This window comes from Amborella trichopoda, chromosome 13, assembly GCF_054954075.1.
Source record: "Amborella trichopoda isolate Santa Cruz 75 chromosome 13, AtrichopodaSantaCruz75HAP2 v2.0, whole genome shotgun sequence".
Taxonomy (NCBI): domain Eukaryota; kingdom Viridiplantae; phylum Streptophyta; class Magnoliopsida; order Amborellales; family Amborellaceae; genus Amborella; species Amborella trichopoda.
In genome coordinates, this window is record NC_142348.1 from 24276495 (window position 1) to 24290739 (window position 14245).

The 14245-nt window shown below is 43.2% G+C and overlaps 1 protein-coding gene across 7 annotated transcripts in view; it reads right to left on the reverse strand.

Annotated features, from left to right (window-relative positions):
* LOC148779118 (uncharacterized) overlaps positions 1 to 10436 on the reverse strand; it is a 49867-nt gene extending 39431 nt beyond the window's left edge. For 2 of the 7 annotated variants that reach the window (XR_016047680.1, XM_088855989.1), the window contains exon 1: positions 10117 to 10433. Coding sequence is in view for 6 of the 7 variants with exons in the window: in XM_088855989.1 (XP_088712115.1) it covers positions 10117 to 10348 (232 nt within the window). In the remaining variant the exon portion in view is untranslated. The other 5 variants (XM_088855988.1, XM_088855990.1, XM_088855987.1 and 2 more) reach the window with 4 other exon arrangements.
* Positions 10437 to 14245: the final 3809 nt, after the last annotated feature.

A 14245-nucleotide genomic window follows, 5' to 3' on the forward strand; every position in this document is an offset into this window, starting at 1 on the left:
GTTGAATTTTTTTAGAGCAAGGAGGAGGGCTAAGGCTTCCGCATCGTGAGAGTCCTTGATGCCGAGGTAATCGGAGAAGGTGATGAGAATATTGCCTTCAAAGTCTCTTAAAACCCCTCCTGACCCTGCTGGGCCAGGGTTCCTCAAGGAGCACCCATCCTTCGGTGGTAACCAGAGACTTGGTCTAGCTGCCCCTGCTGGTTGGTGATGAAGGATATTTCCCCATTGGGAAAGGAAGAAGGATCTTGGAATTCCAGCTAAGAACTTCATGTTGGATGCCCAAAAGGTCACCAGGGAGGTTACCTTTTGAAAAATGGCAGGAATTGAAAGCTTAGTCCCTCGAAAAAATCTGGAGTTTCTTTCCATCCATACTAGCCAAATGGTAGCAGCTAAGGTCGCTTTCCACAGGATTCTACCTGCCTTTGGCCAGCTTGATTCAAAATTGATGGTAAGGAGGCCTTTTACCGAGGGTGGGGTAACCCATTGTAAGCCAAAAAGTTGTACCCAGCCCCATAAGTCTGAAGAGAAGGCACAAAGCAGGAACAAATGGGAGTTTGTTTCCTCCTCACATTCACACAAAACACACTTATTCAGAATGGGCACCCCTCTTCTTTGTACTTGATCAACTGAGAGAGCTTTTTGTGAGAAGGCGAGCCAGTTGAAGGCCTGTACTTTGGGTGGTGCAATAGTGGACCAAATTCTAGAGAAGTGTTCGGATGGGGAGGGGAAGGAGGAAAAGTTTTTGTAGAGTGAAGCCACAGAGAATTTGCCCGAGGGAGTTAAGGTCCAAATGATATCATCTCTTCCTTGAGAAATGAAGAAGAGAGAGTGCAGGGAGTTCAATAGTCGCTGGAAATCTGCCGTCTCGACTTCGTTTAGGCTCCTTCTAAAGGAAGGTTTCCAAACTCTGCAGCCTCCCAGGTTTTGGACTTTACATTCCCAATCTGAAATGAGATCCCTAATCTCACCAAGTGACAAAGCCACCCCCAGCATACAAGATTTTCCACATTAATCTTGAACCCAATAGCTAATTGGAAACAGCTGAAAAAAGTTTTTAGATTTTTTGCCTCAGCAGCAGTAGCTTCCAGGAAGACTAAAGTGTCGTCCGCGTACTGTAGGTGAGTGATAGTGGGCCCTTGTCTACTAGTTTTGAAACCTATAATAAGGCCTGCTTGGTAGACTCGAGCAATGGAATGGCTAAAGACTTCAGCAGCTATGTCAAAAAGGAAGGGGGAAAGGAGGTCTCCTTGTCTGAGATCCCTAGAAGAGGGGAAGTAGCCTAGAGGGGTTCCATTGATGAAGACGGAGAAGTGAGGGTTCGAATAGCAACCCCTCATCCATTTCCTCCATCTCTCCCTAAAACCCATTCTGGCCATAGTCGCATCAAAGACTGACCAATCCACATGATCATATGCCTTCTCCTAGTCAATTTTGAAGATGAGACCTAGTTGTTTGGAAATGTGTCTCGAATGGACACATTCGTGGGCCACAAGGGCCCCATCCAGAATTTGTCTACCTTTGATAAAGGCAGATTGTGAGTTAGAGATGATGGAAGGCAAAACATGTTGCCGTCTAAACGCTAAAACCATTGCCAGGATCTTGTAGGAAGAGTTGAGGGGACTGATACGCCGAAAGTCTTTAATTTCCTAAACTCCTTCTTTTTTGGGCACCAAGGCTAGGAAAGTGGCATTCATGGCTGTATTTAAAATGCCCCTATGGAAGAAATCCTCAAAAAATTTGACGAAGTCATGGCTGACTACGTCCCAATACTCCTTGAAGGGGGCAATCGAGAAGCCATCAGGCCCAAGGGCCTTGTCACTTGCTAGAGCTTTGACCGCTTTAAGAATCTCAGGTTCAGAACAAGGTCGCTCTAGCCAAGCTGCTTGGCCTTCATTGACTGAAAGGAAGTCTAAGGTCGAGAATCTGAGTCTGGGTTCAGGGGGAGCTGAGTATAAGTTCTGAAATAACTGTAGGATGGCTTGTTGAATATCACCAGCTTGGGAAAGGTAAGTATGGTTGACTTTTATTGTCATGATAGCGTTGTATCTGCGATGACAGTTGGCTATCTGATGAAAAAAGTCAGTGTTATGATCCCTTGCTTTCAACCACGAAACTTTGGATCTCTGGAACCAAAAGATTTCTTCTTTTTTTAGGGTGGCGAGATACTCCATCTTAGTCTTAGACCTAAGATCCTGTTCTGAGACGTCTAAGGGTCTGATCTCTTCAATATCATCAAGGTTGTTGATGGTTTCCAGTAAAGAGGACTATATTTGCGCGAAGTTCTCAGGAATGGTTTTGCTCCAAGATTTGAGAGCTCCTTTGAGAAGCTGAATTTTCCTTTGGAGGATAAATCCCGCTCTCCCCTAGACCTGAGAATCGAAGGAAATCCAACAAGATTTAACAAGGGCTGGGAGGTCCTTCTCTAGGAGCCAATGCAGTTCGAATCTGAAAGGTCGGGTGCCCCTATTTACGGGATTCGTGTCGAGAAGGATGGGACAGTGGTTCGAAGTAGGTTTAGGTAGGGCCAAAGATAGCGATCTAGGGAAATGTTCCTCCCAATTTGCTGAAATCAAGAACCTATTAAGTTGTGGTTGGACCATGTGTATTTGCAGCCTTGAAGAGGGATATCTATCAACTGATTACGGTTAATAAAATCTAAGAAATCCCTCATTTCTTGGGTGATTGAAGACGAGGAGTTCCTCTCGTGGGACCAGCGGACCACATTAAAATCTCCCCCAACACACCAAATGGGATGTGGAAGGGAGGCAATGTGATCCAACTCAGCCCACAATCTTTGTCTGATGGTGTTTGAGTTTAAGCCATAGACAGGCGAAAATTTCCAGGGGATTCCATCTGAATTATTAGAAAGGAGGAGAGTCATAGAAAATTCCCAACGAAATGTTAGATGAGAGAAAGGTCTGATGGATGCCAAATCACCCATATTCCTCCTGAGGCTCCAATAGACGGCAGAGAGACCCATTGGCAAGGTCTCCTGCCCCAGACCAGACGAACAAGCTTTAGGTCAGGGTCTAGAAGGGCAAGAATAGTTGGGGAGAGTTTCAGGGTTAAGGCTTTGACGGCGTCTTTCTTAGAGTCCTGACCAAGGCCTCTGATATTCCAAATTAGTCGTTTCATTTGTGATAGGTGATAGCAAGGGAGGATGACAGTTTGGGGGACCTCCTCGGGCGACCAAGAATGGATGGGGAAGGGCTGAAATCAGTTACTTTCCTTGGGAAGGAAAAGGAAGAAAAGAAGTTGCTTAACTCACTTTGTCCTTTGATTCTCACCTACATTCTGCTTTCTGCGTCAGCCGTGATGAACCTGTGCTGGTCCTTCAGGTCCATTGTACTCAAAACCCATTATCATGTACATTGTTCTCATCCTATCTTCCTCTCGGTCAGACCTGTCTTCTAAATTTTCTTCTACATCCTCGGCACCCTGGGACCAAGGTTCAACAAAATTTTTAGAGGAAGAGTTGAAGGGCTGGGCCGACGGGTAAAGGTCAGAGGGTAGGGTTGGAAGAGGAGGGGAGCTAGAGCTAGTATGAGCGGGAGGAGAGAAGGTCAGCACAGGGTCAATGTCGTGAGCGAAAGGATGGAGAGGTTGACCAGAGGAACTATTCGGAATGGGGTATAGTGGAGAGTTATCAACCGGAGTGTTTTCCAGGTCCTGAACATTAGGAGTAGTAAGGTTAGCCGAGATAGGGGAAGGCATTATCAGTAGGAAGGAGAAGGCAGGAATATAAGTCAGGAATTGGTAAGTCTGGATGGAGGTGTAGGAGGACAGAGGGTAAGGGGAGTTTGGGGGCCACACATAGTGGATGATCTGGGTTCTTTGGATATGAACAAGGTGAGGGGTAAAGGAAACGTGGGGGGCCAGGATGTCTGCGACTGAAGCAGGATCAAGAGGGGAAGGGTCCAGCGATTGGGCGGTGACGATGCCAACTGGGAAGAGATCGTTGTCCATCTTCTGTGCGGGGGAAGGTCTGGAGCGCACGGGAGAGAGGGAGTCAAGGTTTAGCAGATAGAAAGAAAGAGAGAGGAAGGTAGAGTGAAGATGAGGACCAACCCACCAAGTAGCAGATTGAGGCGAAACAAGGCTAGATTCGACGTGCTGCACCACCCCAGAATCAATGGATGAGATGGAGGTATGAAGGGAGACAGACCCAGATTCAGGGTGAGGTGGTTGAGAGGAGGGACATATAAGGGAAGAGATTGGTGGAGTAACAGAGCCTCTTGATGAACGCTCCGTAGGAGGTACGTCAATACTATTCGACGGGGCCTTCTCGAACAAAGGCTGGATGATGGCCAGCTGGCTGGGATCAAGCGACAGAGGACCATTGCAATAACATCGGGTAGCGGGCCCTTCTTTGGGGAATGAGAGAGGGGTACAACAAGGGATGGCGGGTCGGGCTGAGGCTCGCCACCAAGGGGGAAAGGACATGGGGTAGGTGAGGGGTCAGAGTTGTCGGAAGGTGACACCTGGGGGAGAGAGGGTGAGGAGGCAGCCTGAAGCAGGGACAGGGGATGGCCTCGGGTTGCTCCCTCTGCTGCGAAGAGTTATCTGATGCCACACGAGAGGAGGCAGTCAGCTGAGGCGGCCGCATGGGTTCCAAGGCATGCAACATATGTGAGGGGGTAGGTGCGGGAGTGGGGCACGTGGTAGCCTCAAGAGAGGAGAGAGAGGCAAAGTGAGAAGGGGAGATGAGGGGAATGGGGTAGGATGGGTCGGGTAGAAGGGACAACCCAGAGACTTGCGAAGCAAAAGAGGGGGAAGGGGGGACGATGGGCCGGGTCGATCGCCTAACCCCGAACAGTTTTGAGGCATGTTGTCCACGATTACCTCTTTCCCCAAGCATCGATTCAAGTCGGCGACAACACTCGTGTCTTCCAAAGGACTCGGAGACACCATCTAGTCCATCACCGATTCCTGAGAGGTAAGCGAGTCAAACTGAGTTTGGCCTTCCTGTGAATCCCTTACCAGGATCGAAGAGGATTTCCTAGCCGTTTTCTGAGTAGGATTCGACCGGCGAGGGCGCCAAGTTTGTTGATGCAGCATTTCTGGGGGTCTCCGACGAGGTCTCAAACGTTTGTGTTTCTTCTTTGTCACCACCACCCACTGCTGAGAAGAGGTAGCCAGAAGAGAATCCCCGATAGGTTGGTGACGGAAATCGGGGGAGGGAGGCGAAGCAGAGGACCATGAGATCGAAATAGGGTAGAAGAGTTCGTTGACATCCAGCCAACGCGTGCTCGGAATCTTTGTGGTGTTCAGGACCTTGATCAAGAGGCGAATGGAGCCCAAAGGCAAGGACTCCAGCAAGATCCAATGGATGGAAACTAGGTTACCATAGGATGCCGCCAGTCTCTTAAAGGTTTCTAGAAACCAAGCATGCAACGGGATATGATGAAGGGTAAGCCATACCCTTTGCTTCTTGTAGGAACTTTCTTTAGAAGACCAACGGCGCAAGGAGCAGGGAACACCTTTGAAGGAAGGGTTAGGTTCTTTGAGTAAGGGGTGGTTAGCCTGTTCCTAAGAGGGGAAGGAGAGTAGTCTCCATTAGAGAGCCGTCTACTGATAAGATAGGGCTCCCCCCAAAGGTTTCTGGCCCACTTCTCGATCCCTGTTGAGTCATCTCGCCCCAGGTGAAAACTCTCGACTAAGGATGCTGAAAGTTTCCTGACTAGTCTATCTGTCTCTTCTGGGATTGTGGTAATACAGTAAGGTAAAAAAGGGGAAATCTGAGAAAACGCGGTAGGGGTGGAAGACTCCTGATGCTTCTTCTCCAGTAGAATAGGAGGGGGGGAAGATGCAACTCGAGCATAGAACAAAGAGATGGACAGAGATAGAGGCGGAAGTCTCTTCTGGTGGGAGGTGCGAAGATGGGTTATTGGGTATAACGTGTAAATTTCATTCCAGGAGAAATGGGGAAGACGGTGGCGATGAGGAAGACGTTGGCGACATCGACCTTCCGCCATTTGAAAACGACCTTCTGCCATTTGAAACAATTCAAAGCTTTTCTTTTATATTTTGTGGGGGGCGTGTGGGGTGTGTAGGGTGAGTCATCAGTACATGTCTAACTCTTGATTAATTGCAATGGAGGTCCACTAGAAGTCATTCGAGGGTTGAGCATAAATGTTAAATGGAAATTAGACACTGGACAAGATTAGGTTTGGAAAAAATATAATCCAGATCAGTGGTTTAAAAAACGGATCTGTGCCCCGGATCGAGCACCCCAAAAACCCATCCGAATCGGTGAATCGACGATTCGGATCGGGAATCGACCGAATCGATCGGATTCGGCTTGAAAAAATCCAAAAACCAATATTAAAAAATATATTAAAATCATTATAAATGTTATTTTTTAGGAATCCAATAAGAAATAGGGGTACTCCATTAAAAACTTTCATTTTTTTTTGCGAATATTGAGATATTCTTTCTTTGTATGAACTACTGTTAACCATTAAATTTACATCACACAAAAGGAGAAGCATAAAAGTATCATGGATGTAGTATATTGTCATACATGGACTACAATAAAGCATACAATTCGTAAAATATGACCTAATACCAAAATGAAAGACGATGTCGTTCTTCATCTTGGTCACACTGGTGCCATCGATTGAATTCGCGTGACAATTCATTGAATCGATCTAGAAACGAATCATCCAAATTAGTGGGCACCTGACTATACCTAACTCCCTGAGTGTTAGTGTTTTGTTGCGCTCATAATCCAAAATCCCCGAAGCTTGTCCATTATTCATGCTCACCTTATTTTAATGTTATGACATTAAATATGTATATCCGAAAAAATTAAGTTATCAAAATCGCCACTTTGTGGCCCAAATAGCTACGAAGAGAGAGAGAGAGAGAGAGAGAGATAAGGAGACGGATGCTAACGGGGGGAGAGAGAGGGAGAGGATAAACTAGGTAAAAAAAAAAAAAAGATCGATCGATCTGCCTATAAATTACTACAAAGAGACGGAGAGTAATCTCTTTAGAGTATCTGGTTTTGAAGGCAGGGCTTCTGTTACGGCCATTTTTATCAGTTTTTCCAGCTTTTGTTTGGGTTGGGTTTTTGGGAGATTTGGTTTTGGGTGGTGGAGTTTGTAATGTAGGGGAATGCTAATTTTATATAGAGAGAAAGGGGTCCAAAAGGTTATGTGAGTCTTGTTAAAGAGAGAGAAAGATAGGAGTAGATAGAGGGTGGGGAAAAGAGTGTTGACTGCAATGTAAAATAGAGGTAGAGAGAGATGAGTATTGATGAGAGAGAGATCTAAATATTGAAGAAAGAGATGGGTGTACTGAGGAAGATGAATATTGAAGAGAGAAAGAGAGATGGGAGTTTGGAGACTGGAGTGTACTGACGGTTGATGAGACAGACAAAGGGGGTAAGGAAGGGCATCGAAGCTATTGATTTTTATTTATGGATGAGAGATGATTGTTGTGTGCCACGAAGACTTGGGATAATTATCCCACATTGGGAAATCTAAAAAGCGTGAAGCTCTATAAAAGGAAAAAGCCCTCATTATCAGTACACGTGTTTACGGATGGAGGCCACTAAATGCTCGGGGTCCATTTGTATAAAAAACTCTTTTAGAGATGGCATCAGAACAGTACGGACATGTGAGGTGTCCGAACCATGTTGTCATAATAGCGATTCATTTCCGAATCATAACATCATCATGATGATTCACTGTAGAAAAATGCAGGATCCTGTTTTGTTAGTGTATCAGGGATGGCCTGAACGATACCCGATCCGAATCGCCGGATTCTGAATTGGGTCGACGATTTTTTAAACATTGATCCAAATGCCACCATAGGAACTGCACTGTATGCCACTAATGCACACCAGGCGAGCAATCTACCCAACAAATAATCCATGCTGGTATGGGTCTTAATATTTCTCTGACACCCTTAAAGTACCCAAACAAAAGAATCCATGTAACCTAGATTGAAGTTATCAAACCATCAATTACATTGATTCCAAAAAGCTCATGTTAAGCACTTTTATGTGAATTATTTTTTACCACCCTATCTATTGTATCAAGATATGGGATTGACGATATAAATCAATCCACATGCAACTGAGATGATAATGCAACATGTATGCAAAGAAAAAAGGAAACTATTATTCAGTTCCTCTTTATGGAAGAAGAGTTAAAGAAAGGGGGAATGTGACTAAAAGAGATTTAATAAGAGCCGATATGTGACAGATTTTATTTAAGAGTATAGAAGAGAAATTGATTGTTGAAATTTAAATCACTTATATAGTTGGATATCTAGGAGAGAGAGAGGGAGGGGGGAGAGAGAGATGGGAGGATTTTTGGGAAGAAAAGAAAGAAATTTATTATTTTTTTATTCGAAGAAGATATATCAAGAGAGGAACTCATGAGGGTAATTCAAATTTTTGTTCGTTTCCTTGTAAAGAATTAATGGTTGCTATTAAATAGAATTGCAAACAATACAGGGTGGTCTCCACCAACTAAGAAACACATATGGTAATTGAAGAGCACTAGGAATTTCCTTTAAGATTTGTTTTTCCTTTAAATAGTTGATGTCCATAGAGCTAATTATCCAGCTCCTTCAAACACCACGTTTAGTGTCCATCTAGACCACACTATACCATCTATATGGGAATCATGCAGGAATAATAGAGGGCTGAGGCTGTCATTAGTGCCTTAAAATTGTGGATAACAAGTGGATTAAATGGTAGTAGTTACTATAGAGTCCTTCAGAGAAAAAAAATAGTTGATTTCCATGGAGCTAATTATTAAATTCTTTCAAGCACAAGGTTAACAGTCCAGCTCTACCACATTAATCTATGCTATGCAGGGCCATAACAGAAAAATCCAAGTTAAAAAGCCAAAGATAAACCTTAATAGCTTCCAACAATGTTACACCTACCAGGTACCACCACTACTGCAGCATCTAGGATGGATATCAAACATTGGCAATGAAAACATACCATGATGACTCACTTCTTAAGAAACTTAGTCATCATCAATATAACAAGACACACAATTCAATGGTTACTGACTCTCAAAGCGATGCTATTAACTTCACATTCTAGCCCATAAAAGAGCCCAATTATACTTAGAATTAGAATGAGAAAAGCACATATGATTGACAATACAAATGGCACTTAACACTCTTTTCTCGTCAAAAACATAAAAGCACCCCAATTAAAAATTATCAAAAACAATAAATTATCCATGAATGTCAAATTTGATTGGGATCCAGAACAATCAATGCCTCCAGCCCTAGACAACACATAAAATCACCTCATACAATAAAAATTAATTAGTAGAAAACAACTGAAATGCATCTAAGTCCTAGCAAACCCGGCACTAGAGATAACTGGTAGCAGGCACCTACATAAAAGGATTCAAGCACAAACAAATGGATTCATCATAAAAATAACCAATGAGTTCATCATTAAACAATTCAAGTCAAAATACAAGTTCTTGGTACAGAATGCGCTCTTAACATCTCATTTCGTGACTACTCAAACATGGACAGATTATCCCTGGAAGAGTCTACACGACCCATCTCGGATCAAAAGGAGCATAGAGCAGAGATGCCGATTATATTGACATCACAATTCTGTTAGAACTGAAAACACATCATTTTTATAAAAAAAAACAAGCATTTAGGTTCCAACATCAGTGTGATTGGTAACGGCAGTCAGGTCCTGAATTTGTATCATGGCCCCATGGGCATAAAAGAGGACAATGAGAACACAACCAGCATAGAAGAATACATAGAGTGTTCAGGTTCCGAGGTTTCTTTTCTGTTTGGGGGCATTTCATGGAACCTCCTCTACCATCATTGTCACCAATCTATCATATCCTCACCACGCATAAGTTCATCATAAAGAAAAAACAGAAATGGAACCTCCTCAACCATCATTGTCACCAATCTATCATATCCTCACCACGCATAAGTTCATCATCTATGAATCAGGTCATCACACACAAGTTTTGATAAAACAGGATGTTCCTAACAAAAGAAACATCTGATATGAGAAAAACAAAGAGGGAAACACAAAAAGTTACAATCAAAATGTAGTCAAGAATCCGAAAGAATGAAAGGAGAGAAAGTAAAAAGAAAGCTCACCGCCAAGCGACGTGGAATCAGGGAAGAAAGAATTAAATGGAGTGGAGGTCGATGTTTGTATAGAGGGAGATGGTCTTTGTGAGGTGGAGTTGAGATGGAATTTTTGCAAGGAATTGACACCTGCTCCTGCTCTCTCCCTTTCAAATTCCCTCCTTCCATGACTGAATACAGGGCTTGCCCTCCCTTTTTCTGTTTCCATTGTATGCAAACCCAATCTTGTGCTCATCTCCATCCTCACCAGTCAGAATAAAATAGGGAAGAAGAAATATGCATCAGCGACTACAATCAGGCCCCGTTGGATGCCGGCTAGGCCCTAATGCCGCATTTCAAGCGGACAATTGTCATTTTATTTTTAAAATAATATTTTCATCTTTGTTTAAAGCTTCAAAATAGTGTAGATGGACAAATATATGAAAATCTTGAAAATTGACTATCAAAAATGCTTTACAAAATATATTATTTTCAAAACTTGAAATCTATTTTTTTCTCATATCTAATTTCAAGATGATCAATTTGATGATACTTGGGCATCAAAACAGCCTCTTCTACTAAAATTTTTGAGAGAGGCACAAATTTGATTGTTTAAAGACTCCTCTCACGATAAACCTTTCCCTTATCTATTTATCTATCCATCTATCTATCTACTATATCTTAAACCAGAAGAGAACCTGCACTATTTTTATGATATTGTCATCTCCCTCTTAGTTTTTGTTTTTTGTTTTTTTTTAATTAGTAGTTATGAATATCATAAAGATACCTTTCCACCAAAACATATGTCATTTCTTCCCCATCCTTTTTTTCGGGAGATTAGTAGCTATGGATATCACAGAGATACTTTTCCACCAAAAGATACGTCATTTTCTCCCCATCCTTAAAAATAGAAAACTACACCGTTATCTCCCTCTTTCTTAAGAGGACTTGCCCTATTTTTATGGAATGGGTCACCTCCCTCTTTTTTTGCAAAATATTACAAAGATACCTTTCCACCAAAAGATATGTCATTTATAAACATCTCATAACTACCGCTAATATTATAAAACGTATGACATTGATATTTTCAAGTCTCCTTCATTTCCTCTCTTTCCTCATTCTCTCTACTCCATTTTATCCATTTTACTTTATACCTGGCAATTCTCTTCTTTGTTAAATCATCATACTCTCCTTCTACTCTCACTACATCGCACAATCTCTGAAACTTTCACTACATCGCACAATATCTGAAAAATCGATGAAGAGAAAAAACAAGTAAACCTAAAAGTAGGCTTTTATCCCACTTTGCTTGATTCAACACTAGCGATTTTTGTGTCCCCTTAGGAAATTTCTGATATTTATTTTTCTATTTTGTAAAGTTTACAATATTATACCTGAAATTTGAAATTCACAACATCGCACAATATTAAAAAATCCTAGAAGTCAACTCATTGCATCGAAAAATGGAAAATCGTGGAATTCAACTCTCACTGCATTGAAAAAACAAAGTGGAAAAAATTATGCATTTATCCCTTTCCTTCTGTGTGATCTTTTACTCTGAAGTTCACATTTTTACAGTATTAATCATGCAAACCCATGGTCCCCATGAATATATAAGATGATATATATTATCTAAATTTTACCATTGACAAGTAGAGGTGGATTGGGAGGAAAGATAGAAGAAAGAAGTTTGAGAGAGAGAAAGAGAAGGATTTTATGGGTTTAGAAAGGGAGAGAGAGGGACGGGAGAAAGAAGTTAGAGAAAGAGGGCATGCGAACATGCAGTGGGCCATGTACTGTTGAGGCGAACCAGTGCCATCAAAGACCGACAATCTCCTTTTTTAGTATTTGATAGGGAAGGGGATTTGATCAATAAAAGGCGGATAAGGCTTATGGTATGAAACACTTTCCTGTGTTTTTGACGCCTGTAAGTCCTGGATGCTTTTATTGATCATCTGTGTACGTCCTCTTGTGTGAACATCGATGGAGTAGCTTGGGAAGCTACGTTGGGCTGGTCCTCAAGAGAGACAGGGGTATTCGGAGGCCTCGAGGCCTAGACAAGAAAGGAAAGTTGAGGTCTTTCCTCTTCTCCACATGGCAGCTCAAGAGGAGAGTTCACCTCCTGATGGGAAGACACCATAGGACAGACGTCTTCCAGCCCTTTGAGTTTGTCAAGAATGTTGTTTACTACATTCTCATAGCAAGCCATTGGGTTTTTAGGGTCTTCCCCGTCATGGCTCACCACCATTACCTCAACTTGCTCACCAGAGTCGGGTAATTCAGCGGGCAATGTGACCTGGTCCTCTTCGTTCCTCGATCAGACATCCCTACAAGCAAAGGCTGGAATTGCCCCGCTAAATCCTGAGATTACTTTAAGGTGCGCATGAGTGTTGTACGTCATTTTTTACATACTTACATCTCCCAAGTGAACAAGGAGAGAGCCGGCAACAGCCTGGTCCTCTGGGTCCACAAGACACCGGGGAGCCGAAGTTGTGCCTAAAATAAAGCCTCAAATCCAGTGAAGCATAGCTCAACATCCAAGCATCGAATCAACGTGGGGACGAGTTCAATGCAACCGCCTCGCAAAGAGCTGCAGACTGGTATGACTCTTGCATTTAATCCAAGGGCCGATGAATGCAAGTCCCCAGGTCATAGAATAAGTAAATCTGCTCGGTTGCCGAAATCCCTCTTTCCGGTGACCTCCCAAATTAGGCAAAAACGTAAACCAGAACAAAATCAGCCCAAACTTAGTGCAAAATGACTGCGACTATCTCCTCTCTCATTTGCAAGCAGAGCCAGGAGCTAGAACATCGCGAGTTAAACTGCATTGGCAAACAAAGTTCACAAATTTGGCTGGACTTCCACCCCGTGGGAAAAGGCCACCACAGCAATACTAAAGGGCATCAAAACGCTCAGAGTCGCAAGGACATTGAAGATATGCTTACGAATCATCTGAACCATCACCACAAGTTGCAGAAAAAGCTTCCAAGATCTGGCCATGGCAAAACAACCTGCATGCAGGGACGGCTTCGACATTAACCGAAAAGATCTCAGGAACATTTTGGTCATTGCGCCTAATTTCGAGATTTATTTCCAATTTCCTAAATTGTAATTAAGTTTTGTTTTTAAGCATTCACCCATTTTTTAAGCATTCACCCATGGGATTGATCTTTTCAGGTCTGTAAGCGGAATGGGGGCCAATAGGTGGGGGACATCCTGTTATGCAAGATGAGAGATGGTAGAGGTAAGATGGGGGATGAGAGGTGGTGTGGTGGATTTACTTAGGAAAGGAGGGGGGTTAGAACCTGCATTGATTGTGGGAAAGTAGAGCCCTAGGGGAGAGTACATGTGGATGAGAGGGAGGTGGTGATGAGTTCGGTGACAGGGGATTGACATGACATTGGAGATGGCTAGAGGGTGCCTCCCACAATAGCACCCGCAACTCTTTACTCAAGAGAGGTGGGGAAGGGTGAGTTAGTTGACAAGTGACAACCAAAGAAATAGGTCGAATGGAAACATGAGAGGACAAGGTTGGGGGAACAGGTGTCACAATCCCATGAAACTGCAACCTTCGATTGTATCGAGGAGACGTGGTGGAATATCACATGATGGGCGAAGGGGGGGCGATTGTGGGTTATCAGATGGGATTAGGGGGAGCCAGTTGTCTCATGTGTTGGTTGTAGGGAAGATCGACAGGTCCAGGATGGCAAGTTGATCATCCCTCTACATGAACTAGCAGGCTTTTTAGCACACATGATGATGGTAGTCTTGAAGTGGAGGTGTTGGGGGAGAGCTCACTAGGGCATGTGTCAGCGCTACACAAAAGAGATTAGGGGGCATCAATGTTGAGATGCATTCGCATCTAGAATCTAAACTGAGGTGGTACGAACATGAGGACCCCCAAGATTTACCATTCGATAGTTACAAGAGCTCTCCTTGGTGTCTGTGGATTACAGCAGTCCACCCTTCATGGACTTCTGTTGTCTGTTCTAAATGGACCTTACCATAGTCCCTCTTCAACTTACACCATGGTTCTGCCCATGGCTGCCAAGAGTATTTCATGTAGAATGCGAGGCTATCATCATCTTTGTCCTAGCTTTATCCCAATTATTTTGGGGTCAGCTAGTATACCAAGCAATATGAACCCAAAAAAAGTGGC